Genomic DNA, 16,145 nt, shown 5'->3' on the forward strand with positions numbered 1-16,145 from the left:
CCCAAATCCTTTGACCTTCCAAGCGCGGCAGCACCTGAGGCTCGGGCAGCTCCGGCTCTGAGACACGGCGCTCACAGGGACACGGCTCCCTGCGCCAGCGGGCCCGAGCGCGGCGGGACGGGGCCTCCAGCGCTGTCCGAGCCTCTGTGCGGGACTCGGGGGGCCGGGCCCCGAGGGAACTGCGGTGGCCCGGTGGGACACGGGGACAACCGGGGCCGTGGGCAGTGCTCACCTTGCGAAAACAACATTGCAGGGGTGCTTAAGGGGTAAAGACTGGACATGGCACCCAGCGCCGTGGTCTGGTTGCCATGGTGGTGTTCCATCACAGGGGTGATTTTTCGAACTAGAGGTCTTTTCGAACCAGATTGATTCAATGATTCTGTGTGAGTGACCCCGAGATCCCCTGAGCCCCCGTCCCAGCTGAGGCGCGGTGCTGAGGTGTCTCTGAAGCACCAAATGTAACGACCTCGGCTGCGGCCATTGGGGGACAATTGTGTCCTGCCACACCCAATGTCACCTGCGGCCCCGCCACGGTCGGGCCCGGCAGGGAACTACAACTCCCGGCGTGCCCTGAGGCGGGGGAACTACAAAGTCCAGCGCGCTCTGTGGCAGGAGGACTATAACTCCCGGCGTGCTCCGTGGCGGGGGGACTACAACTCTCCGGTGTGGCGGGAGCCCGGAGCCTTCAGCGCGGAGCCCTCAGCCCTGGCCCAGCGGGTCCCGCCGAGCGCGGGCCGCGGCCCGCCCCGCCACCCGCCGCCGCGGGCCCTGCCCACGAGGTAGGAGCCGGTTCCCCGCTGCCCCTCCCCTCCCGGGCCGTGTCCCCGCCGAGGCGGGTGGCGGCACCGGCCCCTGACGCGGCGCCCTCTGCTTTGCCAGGGTCTCGGCCGGCGGCCGGCGGAGCGGCACGGCCGGATCCAGGACACCGGTGAGTCCTGCGCGGGGCTGCCCCCGGAGCCGCTCGCACGCCCGCGGGGGCTCAGCCCGGCCCGGTGGGGAGGATTTTTCCTTGAGGGTTCCCCGGGTTAGCGCCGGCACCGCAGTTTGCACTGTGTCGTGCTGGGAGTTTCTCATAAAAGGCACATTGTGATTTTTAATTACTTATTTTCACTTTACAGTGTAGCTCTCGAAAGTGCGGTTAGATGTGGCATGGAGCAGGCTAGTGTTATGTACACTGATCCACATTTTACTTGAACCCCCCCCTCCTTGCCCTGGGGCTATTTTTTTCCTTTTCTCCTGTTTTATCGAGTGACATATACACTATTTTCACATTTGTGCTCCAGCATTGTCACATCTCACCCAGAGCTGAGTTTCTGCTACGTGTCTTCTGTGTTCTACAGATCCCATCTCCAAAGTCCTTCCAGCCTAATGAAGCCAGCGCAGAAGCCCTGCGATGTGAAATCAAGGAGCTGAAACAGAAAGACCTTGCTCTAGACCAGGAAATTGCACAATTATTGTCAGAGTATGTCCTTGGCAAGCTCAGTGTTTACTTGATGCCTTAATTATTTTTGTTTTTAAAATAAAATGTGATCCAGGAATTGGAGCTGAGAGCTGACCTTCTATGATGCTATGGTTGGTGTGGTGCAATGTTGGCCACAGTGTTGTAAGTGATGGGACTTGTTAGAGACAAGAGGGAATTCTTTCCACTTCATGTGGTAAAGAAAAACAAGTTTTACTAGTAGCTTGCATAAGAGGATTTTTGTTTTAGCCTGGGTGTTCCTGAGGTAATTATGTACGTACTGGGAACAGATAATTTTAGCCACTTGTTTTTTGTTGTGAAAGACTGAGATTTTCTAAGGTAAATGTAGCGCATAGGATGGAAATGGTAAAACAACAAAGGCTGTTCCAGAACCCTTTTTCATTTATCCTCAAGGGTAAACAAACCTTCTAGACAGAACAAGAGGAATGGCCTCAGGCTATGCCAGGGGAACTTCAGGTTGGACATCAGGAGGAATTTCTTTGCTGAAAGGGTGATTAAACATTGGACTAGGCTGGCCAGGGAGGTGATGGAGTCATGGTCCCTGGAGGTGTTCAAGAGATGACTGGATATGGCATTCAGTGCTCTAGTTTAGTTAATAAGGTGGTGCTTAGCCAAAGGTTGGACTTGATGCTCTTGGGGGTCTGTTCCATCCTAAATGATTCTATGATTTTTAGTTTTTCCCTATATACAGGTTACAGATACATATCAATGGAATTCACCACAGCCTACTCTTGTTTCTACTTGATTCTGAGAACTTGGGTGCATTGGCTTTCTTGAGCTTGTGTAGCTCTTTCACGTTTAGGACTTGCAGCAACTGCACTTTGCTGTGTTCAGTCTCTGCTTTAGGGGTGCCAGGCTTGGGTATCTCCCACAGCGGCAGGAAGCCCCAGTCCCTCTGTGTCATTTGTGACCTTCCTGGTGTTATTTTACAGGGGCTACAGCCTGGAGGAACTGGACAAGCACATCTCTCTGCTCCATGAGTATAATGAAATCAAAGATGCTGGGCAGATGCTCCTGGGCAAGCTAGGTAAGGAAGGGAAAGCTGTTCAAGACCTTTTTAGTCAGTGTTTTCATACAGAAAGAAACTGCTGCCATGGAGGCAAAGTTTGTGTTGCAGATTCTTCACTTTAAAAAAAAGTGTTTGGGCAAGCAGGAGGCACAGCTGGAAAACCTTGGGTTTCTTGACTATAGGATGTGCTGTGGGATAATGAGGGGAAGAAAACATCATGTTTCTGACTCACCTGATCTTTGTTTAATGAAAGCAATGCTGTTTCTTTATTTCCTAGCTGTTATCCGAGGGGTCACTACAAAACAGCTCTACCCTGAGTATGACCTGGAGCTCAGTGACTAGTCCTGAACGTGGAGACTGCCGTGTCCTGCAAAAGTGACTGTCACTGGGCCATCACACATTGGTGACATCCTGGTTTAGGAGAGACTGAAGGTGGAAAAGGAACCTTTGGAAAGGGGATGTAGGATCTTAGATGATTTCATGTACTACCTGATCAACAGGATTCTTTTTTTTTTGAAAGGTTGTAGTTCAAGTTGATGTTGAGCCTCTTCCTCAAGTTCAACTTGTAGTTCAAGTTGATGTTGAGCCTTTGATTCCCTGCAGTATCCAGGGGCTGTTGGGTTATTGAATGGATAGATGAAGTGAGGACATACAAATGTGCAATGTAATAGCTGCTTTGAAAGGAAAACCCTCAGAAGAAAGGAGGGGAGAAGGCAGAAAATGTGGTGGTTTGGGGGTTTCTTTTGTTTTATCAACAAATCCAGAGAAGTCTGGGTGTTCTGCATTTTTGTACTTACTGCTCTGGTATCTGGAGGTTTTGTATCATTTCTGTAGTAAATGGCAAAGTGTAAAGTTGTGTTGAACTGTTCACTCTGAATAAAGCAGCCTTCACATTTGTCAGTAAATCACTTTAAGAGCCTATAAAACAGTGCATGAACCTGGGAACAAATTCTAAAACTATATTGAGACATGAACTATTCAAATGTTTTCTCCAGGAATGTGCAGGTGCAGAATCACTTCTCTGCTCTAAGTGCAGAGTCATGGTGGGAGTGAGCGTTGTCCCGGACAGTGCACGATGTTGGGAGCACGAGTGTTTCAATGTCAGTGTTAGGGCTGAGGGTGACTGCACAGACTAAATTTGGCTGCTTTGGGCAGTTGGAAGTGATGAAGTGCTCTGCTGACTGCAGATCTATTGTCCCTTTTTCACTCAGACTTGATGTCCTTCTGTCCATTTTTACTTTCCAAGACCTTCCAGCCAGTAACTTTCCCCTGTGGTCTCCAGTTAGGCCCATGCTGCAGTCTGCTTGTTCCTTCCAAATTTGAATCAAATTAATCTATCTTCATTGTGATCGGAAGCCTGAAACCAGTCGCAAGGCTGCTGCTGAGAACAGATAATTGGTTTTACACTCCTGGCTCTGGATGTGGCACAGAAATATCACTAATAATGTCTTGATTTGCCTTAAAAGCTGTGGGGAGTGGTCTCAAGCAGGGGGACAGAAAGAGCCTGTATATTCCATGATTCATCCAAGTAAGTCTCTGTTGATGTGCAGCTGTGCAGAATATTTCCTGTGGCCAGACCAGAGTGGACTCTCGGGGGGACGTTCACACCCCTCCCCAACACATACCCTTCTGCCAAGTGTGGAACACTCGTGTGTTTTGGGATAGTTTTAAGGGGAGGAAAAAAGGCACAAGGTGGCAAGAACTGGGAAATACAAACTGTGTTTACTGAAGTTGTTGTTTTGGCTGGTATTTCCTGTGTAGAAGGACTGGCTCAGCGTTCGGAGTGTTCCAACCAAAATGTTCATCTGTCAGTGACACACACAACTGGAAATTGCTTTTGCAATAGGAAGTACGTATGGAAATTCTTCTGGTTTTGTGTGAGCTGAGGGGATGAAGTACAGTCCATTACCAAAGTTACTGCAGGTTGTTCAAGGAGTGAGAAGTCCATGTTTTCTTCCCCACTATGTAGGAGCACTGGAGTTAAAACTTGCAGCTGTAGCTGTGCAAATGTTCTGCTTGTGGCTGCAGGGATGGGTTTACGCTTCAGGTAGCGCTGGGCAGGTGTCCAGGGAAGGTCTCTGATCCCAATCATGTCCATGGAGAATGACAACACCCACAGAACAACCCAAGGACAGGGCACGGTGTCCTTGGGGAATCCCTGCTGCTGGCACGCTGGCTCTGCCAGGGGGTGGCAGCTGCATTCCACGGCTGTTCTGGCTGCTCTGTGCAGCCCAGAGGAACCCAGAACCGAAAGATTCCAGGTACTAAGTTAACTCCTGCGATGCTTCAGGACAGGACTGCACACTGCCACTGAGCTACTTCATCATGGCCCCTGTGACTGCCCCTCCCAGAGCTACTCTTGTACCTTTATGGCTGTCACCTGGAGGATGAAATATGCCGGCCTTTGTCCAAGTCCAGGAGAAGAACAGAACAAATCTTCTGCTTTCCATAAATAGATCTCCAAGCTCACTAAGTAAGTATATAACTGGGAAACCATTGAGTGCAATAATGGTAAGTGTAATTCCAGACTTTTAACTTCAATTTTGAAAGTGTGTCTGCAAAGCCAGACCCAGCTATAATGAGCTAAGAGAGATTAAATGGTATCACAGTGTTTACAGTTTCCCAAAGGGCAGGACCTGCTGTCTGCAAGGAGCTGCTGCAGAGGAGGATATCAGAGACCACTGAACACCCTTGGCTCCTCAGGAAAAAAAGGGTAAAATAAAGTAGCACTTGCTGGGTTTTTATGGGTCAAGGTACATGGATGAGTACCGAGCCAAGAACCAACCTCTTCCCCGTTAGGTCATTTCCCATTTTATTTTTTGTGTATCCTGTGCATTAGTCCCCATTATAAGCCACTTTTCATCACATGCCTACTCTGGATAAAACCATTTCCTTGCATTGCTTTGGGTAAGCTGTGTTTTATCCTGTACATCCCTCATTTAGCCTGATTTTGAGCTCTCATGTGTCTGAGAGCAGGGCTAATGGAAAGAAAATACTCCAGGAGAACACGGGGAAAATAAAATCCAGATAAGTTATGCTGCCAGTTGCAAGGAACAAATCTGTGCAGTCAAAGGAATACAGCTTTCTGTACAGCTTTTTTACACTACTTCCTGCTGCTAAACAATTCAGGAATGGGTTTTTAGATCCCTTAGCAACCTAATGTTCTCAAAATCAACAGGAATTTTGGCACAGCTACCTCCTGTTAATGAAATGTTTGTGATGCTTTAAAAAAAATGATACAGCCTTTCAACTGAAGAGAAAAAAGCCTCTGATAAAAGTCATCTCAAGGAAAGGGTGGAAGTGAACTGCAATTAACCTCTTTCCTTCTGCTGTCCATCACATTGCTGGCACGTCGCTGCCGTATTGTGCTGCAGGGATTGCTCATGGACGCTCCTGCAGAGCATGCTCAGCTGTGTCCCCATCCAGCTGATGAAGAGGACTGTTCTCCCCGTGTGCCAGGGTTTTCTCCAGCTCTGTTTCCACTTTGAGCTGACAGTTCCGAATTGCCTCCTGGATGCTCTGCAGGTTCCACTGAGTTCTCGGGAGAGCGTCGTCCACCGTGAAAACCCCGTCGCGTATTCTCCGCACTTGTGTGCACACAGCAGATGATTTCAGCTCCAGACCAATCTCGTGAACCATCTTCCGGAGGTACTGCTGAGTCTCATGCAAGCAATGGATTTCTAGGAGGACAGAGACATTCCTTCAGAAGCAGAGCATTGACACAAGTTCTGACACTAAATCCAGACATCACTCGCAGTTACGCTGAAAGAACTGGTTTGGCAGAAGACACTAAGAGCATGGTATTATTTTCTGGAATACTGCAGGGTGTTCCACACCCTTCCACAGTGAATACTTTAGAAAACAAACCTACAGATATAGAAGAGTAATGCAGAAATTTAGGTATTTCAAAGGGGATAAAAAGGCACCTTTTTAAATAAGACAAATCATTTGTGAGGGAAAGGGGACGGGCTACAGGAAAACAAACCACACAGAAAAAAAAAGCCCAAAACCCAGCACTGAAATGCATTACACTGAAACATTGAATTAAGAAGAATTTCCCCCATAAGTATTCATGATGCAAACTTTCAAGCCTTGGGCTTAGATCTGAACTGGCAAGGCAAAAGCTATGAGCTGGCTGGATTTACCAGAGAAGTTATAAGTTAATAAGAAATTCCCAGCAACTCATTTTGCATTAAATAATGAGTAAGAAAAAGAAGTTTACCAACTTATTTGCCATAATACATACTCAGAGTTCCCCAGTACATTCTGTGCCAGTCCTACCTAGCTGGAATTCTGGAAGTGCAAACTGGAGGCATCGGATTGCTGTGATTATTGGGGGGCTTTTTCCCGTGGGGCGAATCAACCCTTTGACAGCCAGCTCGTATGCCTCTTGTGTTTTCATATCAATGTTAGAATACCTAGGGAACAAAACAGAGCAGCAGAGACATTTAGAACTTCTCTCCAAAGACATCCAAAATATGTCCATCCCCTAAAACAGAGATGCAATTTTTATTCTTAAAACCATTCAGTGAGTTTCTGCCGATATTTTAGTGGTGTAGGTACTATCAGTAGTGTAGCACAGTTTGGGAGGGAGGTACTTGGTCATGTCTACAAGTTATTTTTGTCAGCCCTAATATAGCAGATTGGACCTAAACCAGCAGATTGGAGATTTTGGGATACGAGAAGGACATTTAACTGCAACCTCTCACCACAGCACAGAGCACTCAGAGTAACTCCTCTCTACCTCCTGCTAGCACTCCAACCTTTACAGACTTTGATTATGGGAAACAAAATCCTCTCATCTGTTTTGAAGACCAGCACATGGCAGTGGGATCAGATCAGCTCATTGCCCTGGTGGATACGCACATCAGCAGGGCCTTTTGATTTGTCCCTTGAATGACAGCAAGAATCCGCTCCAGCTTCTCCCTTGTGATATGATCTGCAAATATTAAGGCAAAAACAAAGTCTCAATTATCCATCCAGAAACTGGAAAGCCTGAAAAGTGCCACTGAGGTATTGCTGTCCCTCGGGCAGGCAGTCACATCAAAAGGGGCTGATGAGAGCTGAGGGGTGGCCTTTGCAAAGTCACTTCCCCTGACTCTACATGGAGCAGCACAGAGCTGGACTGCCAAGGGAAGAGTTCTTTTGCTTAACTGATTCCAAAATGTTGATGCTCCAATTTTCTTTATTTCTTTTATGTTTTCATTCAATGAAATCTCCTAACTGCTATCTCCAAGTGTGATTCACAGGAGATCTGGGTCCTGACCAACTAATTAGCAACCACTGTGACCAGCATTCACACTGGCTTTGTATATATCATGGTTAGATTTAGAACAGGGGCACTACAACATCAACAAGGACTAGAAGACATGCAAGATGCTGCTTTTGTCATTGTGCAATTCACCTGATTAAATGCTTTAATCTGTAGTTTGGTGTTCTGTTAAAAAAACAAAAAACAACACATCAAATCAGTTTCTTACCAAATGTTGTCTTCTCTACTAAATTTCCTGTGTCTGAGAAGTCATCAGTGGCTTTACCAAAAAGCCCACCAACAGTATAAACCTGGAAGAATGACAAAGAGTGCTATTTATCAAAAAAATGCTCCAAGCAATTGGGCAACAGTACTGTACCATGCAGCTGCTAGAAGTGCAGGCTATCAGAGTTTTATACAAAAAGACAGCAGCATCCTGAGCTCAAAAGGCCACAAGTAGATGCTCATGTGAAGGAGCTCTAAAGCATTCATAGGTTTGAGACTTAAGTGCAGCATCAGCATCACAAGGCTGGTCTGGGGCACTGAGGCAGGATCAAGTGTGTGATGGCACTCTGGGGCTCCGTGGCCTGTTCAGAGCCAGCACCTACCTTGGTCAGGTGGCAGTTGTACAGGTCAGTGAGCAGCTTGTTCCCATGGCCAATGCCAAGCACTGAAACACAGAAAATGGGGAACCTGTTATTCAGCCTCACACGAAGTCACTGATGTGCATTTACACAGCACTGAACACTCACACCACTCTTGCCCCCTGGGCAGGGCTGTATCTCCTTAGGAGTCACATTCTGAGCAGTGCAATTAGACCCCCAGATTATTGTCTGGCGTGAAAACCACAGGGCTGTAACTAGAGCTCTTGGATTTCCCCAGAACTTTCCATCTGGGCACTCAGGAATGCTCAGCAGCGCCAGCCACAGCAAAGCCAATGGAGGTGGTGGAGCAGACGTGGGGATTGGTGTCCCCCAGCAGAACCCACTGTGCCTGGGTCTCTCCCATCGAGCTTTGCCGGCGGCTTGCTGGGCCATTTCTTCTGTGCTTTAGCACTTAAACTCCCACTGGAGCTGCGAGACCCAGGGGCTGCTGCAGTGCAATGGCCGTGCATCCACCCTTCTTCCCTGCATGGAAACCCATCACCTCGCAGACAGCAGGACACGGTGCTGCCCCGGGACGAGACCCACCGAAGACTCCCGAGGCCTTCACATCCAGCCGGTGACCTGCTCCGATCTTCAGCTTCCTGAACCGCGGGCCTCGCACTGCAACGGAGACAGTGATGGAGCCGGCCCGCAGCGCCTGCCCGGGGCTCCCGCCGGTCCCCGGCTTCTCCCGGCCCAGGCCCCGCTGTGCCCTTACCGAGGGGGTGGTCGGCCAGCACCGGCACCCTGGCAGCCACCAGCTCCACGGCCCCGCCGCCGCCCGGGGCCGGGGTCGGTAGGAAGCGGACTCGCTGCCGCGGGGCGGGTCCCGGCGCCGCGTTCAGCTCTGAGAGAGAAACGGGGGGAGAGGGGGGGTCAGGGGCGGCTGGCGAATCCCGGGGACGGGACGGGACGGGACGGGACGGGACGGGATGGGATGGGACGGGATGGGATGGGATGGGATGGGATGGGATGGGATGGGATGGGATGGGATGGGATAGGACGGGCCCGGCCCCACCGGTAGCCCCTGGGGATGGGATGGTCTAGGGGGTCCCGCCGCCCGCGCTCACCGCGCAGCAGCCGCGTCTCCACCGCCTCCCGGACGCGGCCCCACGCCACCCCCGCCGGCTTGTACACGGCGAACAGCCCGGCCAGCTCGGCCGCCGCCGCCATGGCCGCCCCGCCCCGCTCCGGGCGCTTCCGGGGCAGCGGCGGGGTCGGCGCCGGGGATGCGGCAGCTGCTGCTGCGGGCGGCGCGGGCGGGGGTCCCGCTGCTGCGGGGGGGTCCCGCTTCCCCAGGCAAGTGCCTCCCGCCGCTGCCCCTGGAGCGTCCGGGCCAGCCCCTCACCCGGGCCGCTCCCTTACCCGCTGCTCCCCGCAGGCAGAGCCCGGCCGAGCCACAGCGAGCCGCGGGGTCGGGATGGACGCGGCGAGGAGGAGGAGGAGGAGGAGATGGAAGGGTGGCAGCAGCTGTACCCCGGGCACATCCCCACCAGCCCGCTGCAGAAGGCGCTGCTGGCCGCCGGCTCCGCGCTCATGGCGCTCTATGACCCCTACAGACACGGTAAGGCCGGCGAGGGCAGCGCCTGCCACCCGCGTCCAGAAAGTCCCGCTCCCTGCCGCCTGGAAGCTTCATAGGAGAGTCTGGGGCAAGCGCAGGGCTGAGAACTGACCCGGCGAAGGAGGCTTTGAAAGAGAGGGAGTCAGGAAACCCAAACACACCCCAGTGTGACCCCTTGCGATGGCACCCAGACCGGTCTATTTCTCCAGAGTCCCCCAGGCCTCTTGCCTGCTCCTCCATCCCATTCCCAGGAAGGGTCATCTGGGTGACACCAGGCCAGAGTAGCCCTGAGGCTGAATATCTGTGGTTTATGGGATCCCCACTTTGCCACGGGCTTCCTGCCTGCTCCTGGCCGATGGGTTGGTTCACTGCCCTATTTCCTCACCTGCCAACCGAGGATAGCTGGGTGTTGCGAAAACAGCTCTTGGGTCACTCTCTGGTCTCTCTTTCAGACATGGTGGCAGTCCTTGGGGAGACCACAGGCTGCCTGGCCCTGCCAAACCTGCGAGACAAGATGAAAAACCACCCTGAAGGTTACCGCATCCTCCAGTGCGTCCCTCCCCATCCCTCCCTCCCTCGCTGTGTGGTTTGTGGTGGGGTGGCAGACACGAGGCCAAGCAGGTTCCTTGGCCCTGTGAAGGGAGAGCTTGGAAGCAGCACAAGTGTTTTGTTGTTCTAACCCTCCAGGCTAACTTTATTTTTAACGCTCACAGGAGCCCTGTGACACATCTAAGGGCAGGCACCACTTGCCTGTCTGTTCTGCTTCGCTGCTGGAACTGGCAGCTGCCAACACCACGAGATGCAGCAGCAGGCACAGGGGAGAAATCCATGGATGTGGATGCTGAGCAGTGATGAGAACACACTGCATCCATGGATTTCTTCCCTATGCCTGCTGCCGCATTTTCTTGCATTGGAGACTGTGCTGGTCTGCCTCCTCCTTAGACAGTTCCATATTTTTTTCCTGGCTCAAGCTGAAATGAGGCCACTTCTCTTGTTTTCTTTTTTAAGACTCCATCACTTCTGCTTCCATGTCTGCAAGGACTCATTGAGTGCAGCAAGGCTGAAGACCGGGGGGGGATTTTTCTTATTAACCAAGCTTCCACTGTGTATCTGCTGCCTTTTCCCTATTCCCTGTCATGTGTCACACCTGCTGCTTATGTCACATAGGAGCTTGAGAAAAGTTGCCTTTTGCCATATGTTTGTGCAGACCAGCCTCGTTCTGGCTCAAGAAGTTGACTTGGTAAAACATCCAGAGCACTGGGATGGGGCTGAATCCCAGCAGAACTGCCCAGGGAGAGGGTTGGGAAGGGATATACCCACCTGCTCCTTGCCCTGTGGTATTGCAGGGATTTGCAGGGGTCTGAATTGGGCACACAGGTCTTTTTTTTATTTATCCCCCAAGCTACTGAGGTTCCTTTGACAACAAATACACAAGGAAATATCTGCCGCCAGTGTGAAACCGGTGCCAGTGATGCTTCTTTCCCTGGCACCTCCACTGTAGGAGCTGAGCGGCTCCTGGATCTTTCATCATGGGAAGAGTTTACCTTGTGAATGGAAATAAAAGGGCTTTTGTTTACTTCCAAGGCTGTGAGGCACCTGTTTGCCAACAATCTGTAGAGGAGGCCTTTCTCTGTGTAGCTGGTGGTGAAAGCCTGAGCAGGATTGAAATTAAACCTGTGCTTAGAACAAATTCCTTCTCCTCTTTGGGGTTGCTCCTTTGAAGCTCTGGCTGCTTTGCAGGGGCACTACATTTCTCTGCTCTGCAGGGCTGGCTGTTGCTGGGGGCTGTGCCTGGCTGGCAGCCCACACAGCAGCAGCTTTTCAGTGCAGGGGACACCGGTGTTTTTCCCACCAGAGTTGTTACAAGCACACAAGATAAAGGTCCTTTTATTGCCAAGGCTTCGGGTAGAGCCTTTAAGCAATTTGTGCCCCAGCCTCTGCAACAGATGTGCAGACAGTGCTGTCCCTGCAGTGAGCAGTTAGGATCTGCACAGGGAAAATAGCACAGATGGAAAGAGGCAGGGGTGGGGGTTTCCAAGGGCTCCTTTTCTGCAGGACCTGCTGCTGTGGATTTCACTGGGAGTCTCACTGACCTGTGTTTTGCTTCCAGGGAACGGCCTCGCATCCGTCTGTCCACCCTAGACATGGCCAGGCTGCAGGGGCTGCCGGAGGGCTCGCTGGGCCGGGAGTATGTCCGGTTCTTGGAGGACAATGTGAGTGTGGGGTTTCATGGGGTGCATATTTCTGTGGCTGATCCCTGTGCTGGGAGCACAGGTGAGATTGGAGCCATGGAGTTGAGTTGGGCCTCTTTGGACTTGCAGAAAGTTTCTCCAGACACCCGGATGCCGCCCAAGTTTGTCGATGATGAAGAGCTGGCATACGTGATCCAGCGGTACCGGGAAGTCCATGACCTGATGCACACCCTCCTGGGCATGCCAACCAACATGCTGGGTGAGCAGCAGTGGGCTCAGGGAGCTGCACTGCCAAACCCACCGATTGTGCTCAGCTGCCTCCCAGAAATGGAGCGGGCTGGGCCAGCTGGACTCCCCTGATCCTCATCCTGGGTCAGTGTGTGGGGATTTTGCATCATCACTGTCCTACATCCCTGGCTCAGCGGTGACCGAGAGGCCATGAGATGTCACCTTTTCCCTGCTGGGAGATGCTCTGCCCAAGCCCTGGGCACAGGCAGGCACTGGATGGGTGTTTTCTGCCTGGCAGGGAGGGTGACATGAAGGGAGGGATGTTTTGCAAGCTCTTTGTGAAGGCAGAAAGGAATTCCTGGTTGCTCCTTATCTGCATGTCTCTGTGTCCTTTGCCCTCATTTTGTGTCTGACTCAATAGCAAGTCACAAGTGCAGCCTTGCTGGTACCTGTGGGGACCAGCATGACAGGTCTCTTCAGGCTTTGCCTGAATCCAGGCAGTTTTGTAAAAGGCCTGTGCTGGGAGACTGGGAGAGCCACACGGAGCATCAGGCCTTGGCACCGCATTGCTGAGGTCTGCAGGGAGTTGGACTGCCTGGGATGTGTTCCCCTGGCTCCCAGGGCTTGTGGGGTGCCATGGCCAGACTTAGGAAGCATTCCCAAGTAGCCGTCCTTGGGAAGGGCAGACGTAAGCCTGTGCTGAGGAGCCACACAGCCCTGGCTGCCCTTGATGCAGGTGCTCTGTGTGCTCACAACCTCCCTGCTCCCTCCCAGGTGAGGTGGTGGTGAAGTGGTTCGAAGCCATCCAGACGGGGCTGCCCATGTGTGTCCTGGGAGCAGCGTTTGGCCCTGTCCGGCTCAGCACACGGTAGGTGCCCAGTCTCTGCCCTGGGTACACCCAGCCTGTGTGGTGCTTTCCCGTGTCCACTGGGGACAAAGAGAGGACACTGCTGGTTTGCAGTGAGGAGTCAGTCACGGATCCCTCCATGAGCCTACTGCTGTCCCCACATCCCAAGGATGACAGCTTTGCCTTGTCACTGAAGCAGAACCTGATGCTTAATCTGCATTCAACACCAGCTCCCCTGTGCCAGGCAGGAGCAATTTCCAGACCTTGGATGGGCATGTGTTGAGGGCCAGCAGGACCCTCACCATACTGGCAGCTGTTCCCTGCCCCAGCACATCTGTTTTTGTTGCCCAGCAGTTGCAGAACCTGAGTTCTGGCCTTGGGTTGGTGCTGACTGTAACCTTCCTCGTACACCATCCTCTTCTGTGCCTCAGTTTCCCCTGTGAGTTAAGCAGAGGGGATGCCAGAAAGGTAGAGGGATACATGGGACACATGGACTTGGCATCAGCTTACAATGGGGACTTGGAGACGGAAATTAACAAAATGTGGATATCAAAAGTGCCACCACCTGTATCGTTTGTTCCAGAAAGCTGCAGGTCCTGGCCACCGAGCTGGTTCCCTGGGCGATTCGGAGCGGGCTCAACGCCAGCTGCGTCCTGAACGTCTACTACGAGCAGCGCTGGGAGCAGCCAGTGGAGTCCCTGCGGGAGGAGCTCGGCATCTTCCCTCCCCCGGCCGTCTGCGTGTGAGAGCTCAGGGCCCGGGGGATCCCTGTTGGCAGCCAGCAGCTGGTCCCAGCCACACTCAGAATCCTCCTGCCCTGCCCAGGAGCACAGCATGGCTGTAGCTCTTCCACCATGGACCCGAGGGCTGTGTTTTCTCCTGCCAAGAGCTGGCACTAACCTGTTGGTAGGGGCCAACTGGCACCTCCCTGTGCTGTGACAAAAACTCCACCTTTTTTGCTGTTTGTGATTTTGGTCAAGGTCGGATGTGCCTTTGCCAGCTGGTCTGGCTGCTCAGGTCTCCCAGCAGTAGCAGAATTCCAGTACTGATGCTCCCAAGTGCTGGACTGAGGAGGGAGCACACTGCAGCAAACAGATGCCTTGGCCTTCTGCAGCCCCAGGGCTGTGCAGGTAAATCCTTCCTCCCACCCTTCCCATCCTGGGAAGATCGAGGCTTCAAATCTTGGGGCTGCCCTGGACTGGAGCTAAACCCGTGATTTTCCAGAGGAGCACAGGGGCAGGTTTGGTGTGTGCAGTGGTGAAATCCCATTCTGTACTGGTGCCTAACTGGTCTCCTGTTGGGTCATATTGGATGTGTCTCACTTCCTGCCTCAGAGAGAAGGCAGTGTGTGATTGTGCCCACAGGGTAGGCAGGGAAATACCTTTGTATATTTTCCCTCCTGGATTGGCTGTTTTGAGAGCCGATCCCAGTCTGCTGTGTCTCCCTGTAGTCCCTCCCCATCAAAAATTATGAAATCCACATGATTGTGCTGGCTGTTCGGTAGGAGTCATCCCTTCCTTGGGCAACAAAATGACACAACTGGGATTATGGGATTGAATCCAGTGAGTGCAGAAACGGCAGCTGCTGGTGCTGTGTCTAGGAGCTGATGGCTGTCTGGGTTAATTAAACTGTGCTCCAGACTGCCAGCAGCCAGGGAGCAGAGTTGCTGGATGTGATGGCAAAGAGCCACGAGGCCAGTGGCTCTTTGTTCATGTGTGTTTGCTGTTGGAATTCCTTCTTCTTTAATAAATCCACACTGGGGTTGTAGTTCATTACCCCAGTCCTTTTGCCCCATGTCCCCTCCTGAGCTGGAGATCTGATGCAACACCTCACCCCTTTTTGCCTCCAGCAGGTTTTCTTACTGTCCCCCAGACTTCCTTTTTCTAACTTCTCCCTGCATCAGCCACCCCACGAACCAGACTGTGGGTTTTTCTCCAAATCCTCCCTAGGCCCCCAGAGTTATTTCAAACAGATACTAAAAGACAGCATATAAATACATCCTTTATCTGCCAGTAAAACACACAGTGTGGGGGTTATCCGAGTGCAGTGGTCGAGATGAAAAGAAACATTTGCCTCTAAAATGACCCAGAAACGTCAGAGCCTTGGGGTGGATAAACCAAAGGGCAGCAACGATTTGCTTCCAGGAAATGTGAGCAGCAGTCAAGGAAACATGAGAAATGATGGCCGTGAGAGAGGTTTTTGCTGCATTTTGGGTTATTTAATGAGGCCTTGAAGTGTCTGGGCTGAAAGTGTTGATGGTGCCGCCTTCGTGCAGCCACGTGTGGCTCAGTGGGCTGGTGCCAGCGCTACAGAAATGGCACATCATGTAATTTTAAACGGCATCTGCTCAGCCGGATCAAGTAACAGTCTCTGTGGCTCGTGTTCCTGCAGCCATCGCTTGAGGAGCATGCGGAAAGAAGGCGGCAGAGGGTGATTTGGGGAGGGCAGACACCAGCCACATGAAAACGCTTTTTTTGGAGAGGATATATTCGCTGTGGGCGAGTGGCAGCTCCACCACGCCCGTACTGCGGGGCCGTGCTGGGACGCGGTAACAGTTAACTCCTGAAGTGCTGGGACGGATCCCTGGGTACGCTCCCCGGTGGGGCCGGGTTTTTCTGCGGTGCCCGGGCCGCCCCTGACCCCGCTCCCAAAACGGAACCCGGCCCTCCGCGCTCTCGGGAAGACGGGCGGACCCTGCGCGGCGGCAGCGCCCGGGGGCGGCCGCGGGTCCCCCCGGCCCGGTGCAGCCGCGGAGCCCCGAGAGCCATCGCCGCTCCCCGGCGGCAAAATGCGACTCTGGTGGGACTCGAACCCACAACCTTTGAATGACTCCCGTCACACGCTAGAAGTCCAATGCGCTATCCATTGCGCCACAGAGCCCTCGCTCTGCCGCGCCGCCCTCGCCGCCTCTTGCCCGCGCCCCGCCCGCGCCA

The 16,145-nt window shown here is 52.7% G+C and overlaps 3 protein-coding genes and 1 non-coding gene across 4 annotated transcripts; 2 read left to right on the plus strand and 2 right to left on the minus strand.

Moving 5' to 3' along the window:
* Positions 1-495: 495 nt before the first annotated feature.
* On the plus strand, positions 496-3,397 carry SWI5 (SWI5 homologous recombination repair protein). The gene is made up of 5 exons (XM_068211396.1): positions 496-779; positions 880-928; positions 1,341-1,462; positions 2,413-2,507; positions 2,767-3,397. The coding sequence occupies exons 1-5, from the start codon at positions 511-513 to the stop codon at positions 2,829-2,831; spliced, it is 600 nt and encodes a 199-aa protein (XP_068067497.1). The 5' UTR covers positions 496-510; the 3' UTR covers positions 2,832-3,397.
* A 1,887-nt stretch (positions 3,398-5,284) lies between these two features.
* Positions 5,285-9,609, minus strand: TRUB2 (TruB pseudouridine synthase family member 2). Its single transcript, XM_068211394.1, has 8 exons — positions 9,455-9,609; positions 9,103-9,231; positions 8,931-9,005; positions 8,349-8,410; positions 7,970-8,051; positions 7,356-7,428; positions 6,771-6,907; positions 5,285-6,169 (listed from the first exon to the last, which is right to left on the minus strand). The coding sequence occupies exons 1-8, from the start codon at positions 9,555-9,557 to the stop codon at positions 5,871-5,873; spliced, it is 960 nt and encodes a 319-aa protein (XP_068067495.1). The 5' UTR covers positions 9,558-9,609; the 3' UTR covers positions 5,285-5,870.
* COQ4 (coenzyme Q4) lies at positions 9,566-15,066 on the plus strand. Its single transcript, XM_068211395.1, has 7 exons — positions 9,566-9,687; positions 9,770-9,948; positions 10,398-10,494; positions 12,056-12,158; positions 12,267-12,396; positions 13,140-13,233; positions 13,796-15,066. The coding sequence occupies exons 1-7, from the start codon at positions 9,614-9,616 to the stop codon at positions 13,956-13,958; spliced, it is 840 nt and encodes a 279-aa protein (XP_068067496.1). The 5' UTR covers positions 9,566-9,613; the 3' UTR covers positions 13,959-15,066.
* A 937-nt stretch (positions 15,067-16,003) lies between these two features.
* Positions 16,004-16,092, minus strand: TRNAR-UCU (transfer RNA arginine (anticodon UCU)). Its single transcript is given in 2 exon segments — positions 16,004-16,039; positions 16,056-16,092. It is a non-coding gene; the product is annotated as a tRNA-Arg (tRNA).
* Between the last annotated feature and the right edge of the window lie 53 nt (positions 16,093-16,145).

The sequence above is a fragment of the Anomalospiza imberbis genome, chromosome 21 (genome assembly GCF_031753505.1).
Source record: "Anomalospiza imberbis isolate Cuckoo-Finch-1a 21T00152 chromosome 21, ASM3175350v1, whole genome shotgun sequence".
In the NCBI taxonomy this organism is placed as follows: Eukaryota; Metazoa; Chordata; class Aves; order Passeriformes; family Viduidae; genus Anomalospiza; species Anomalospiza imberbis.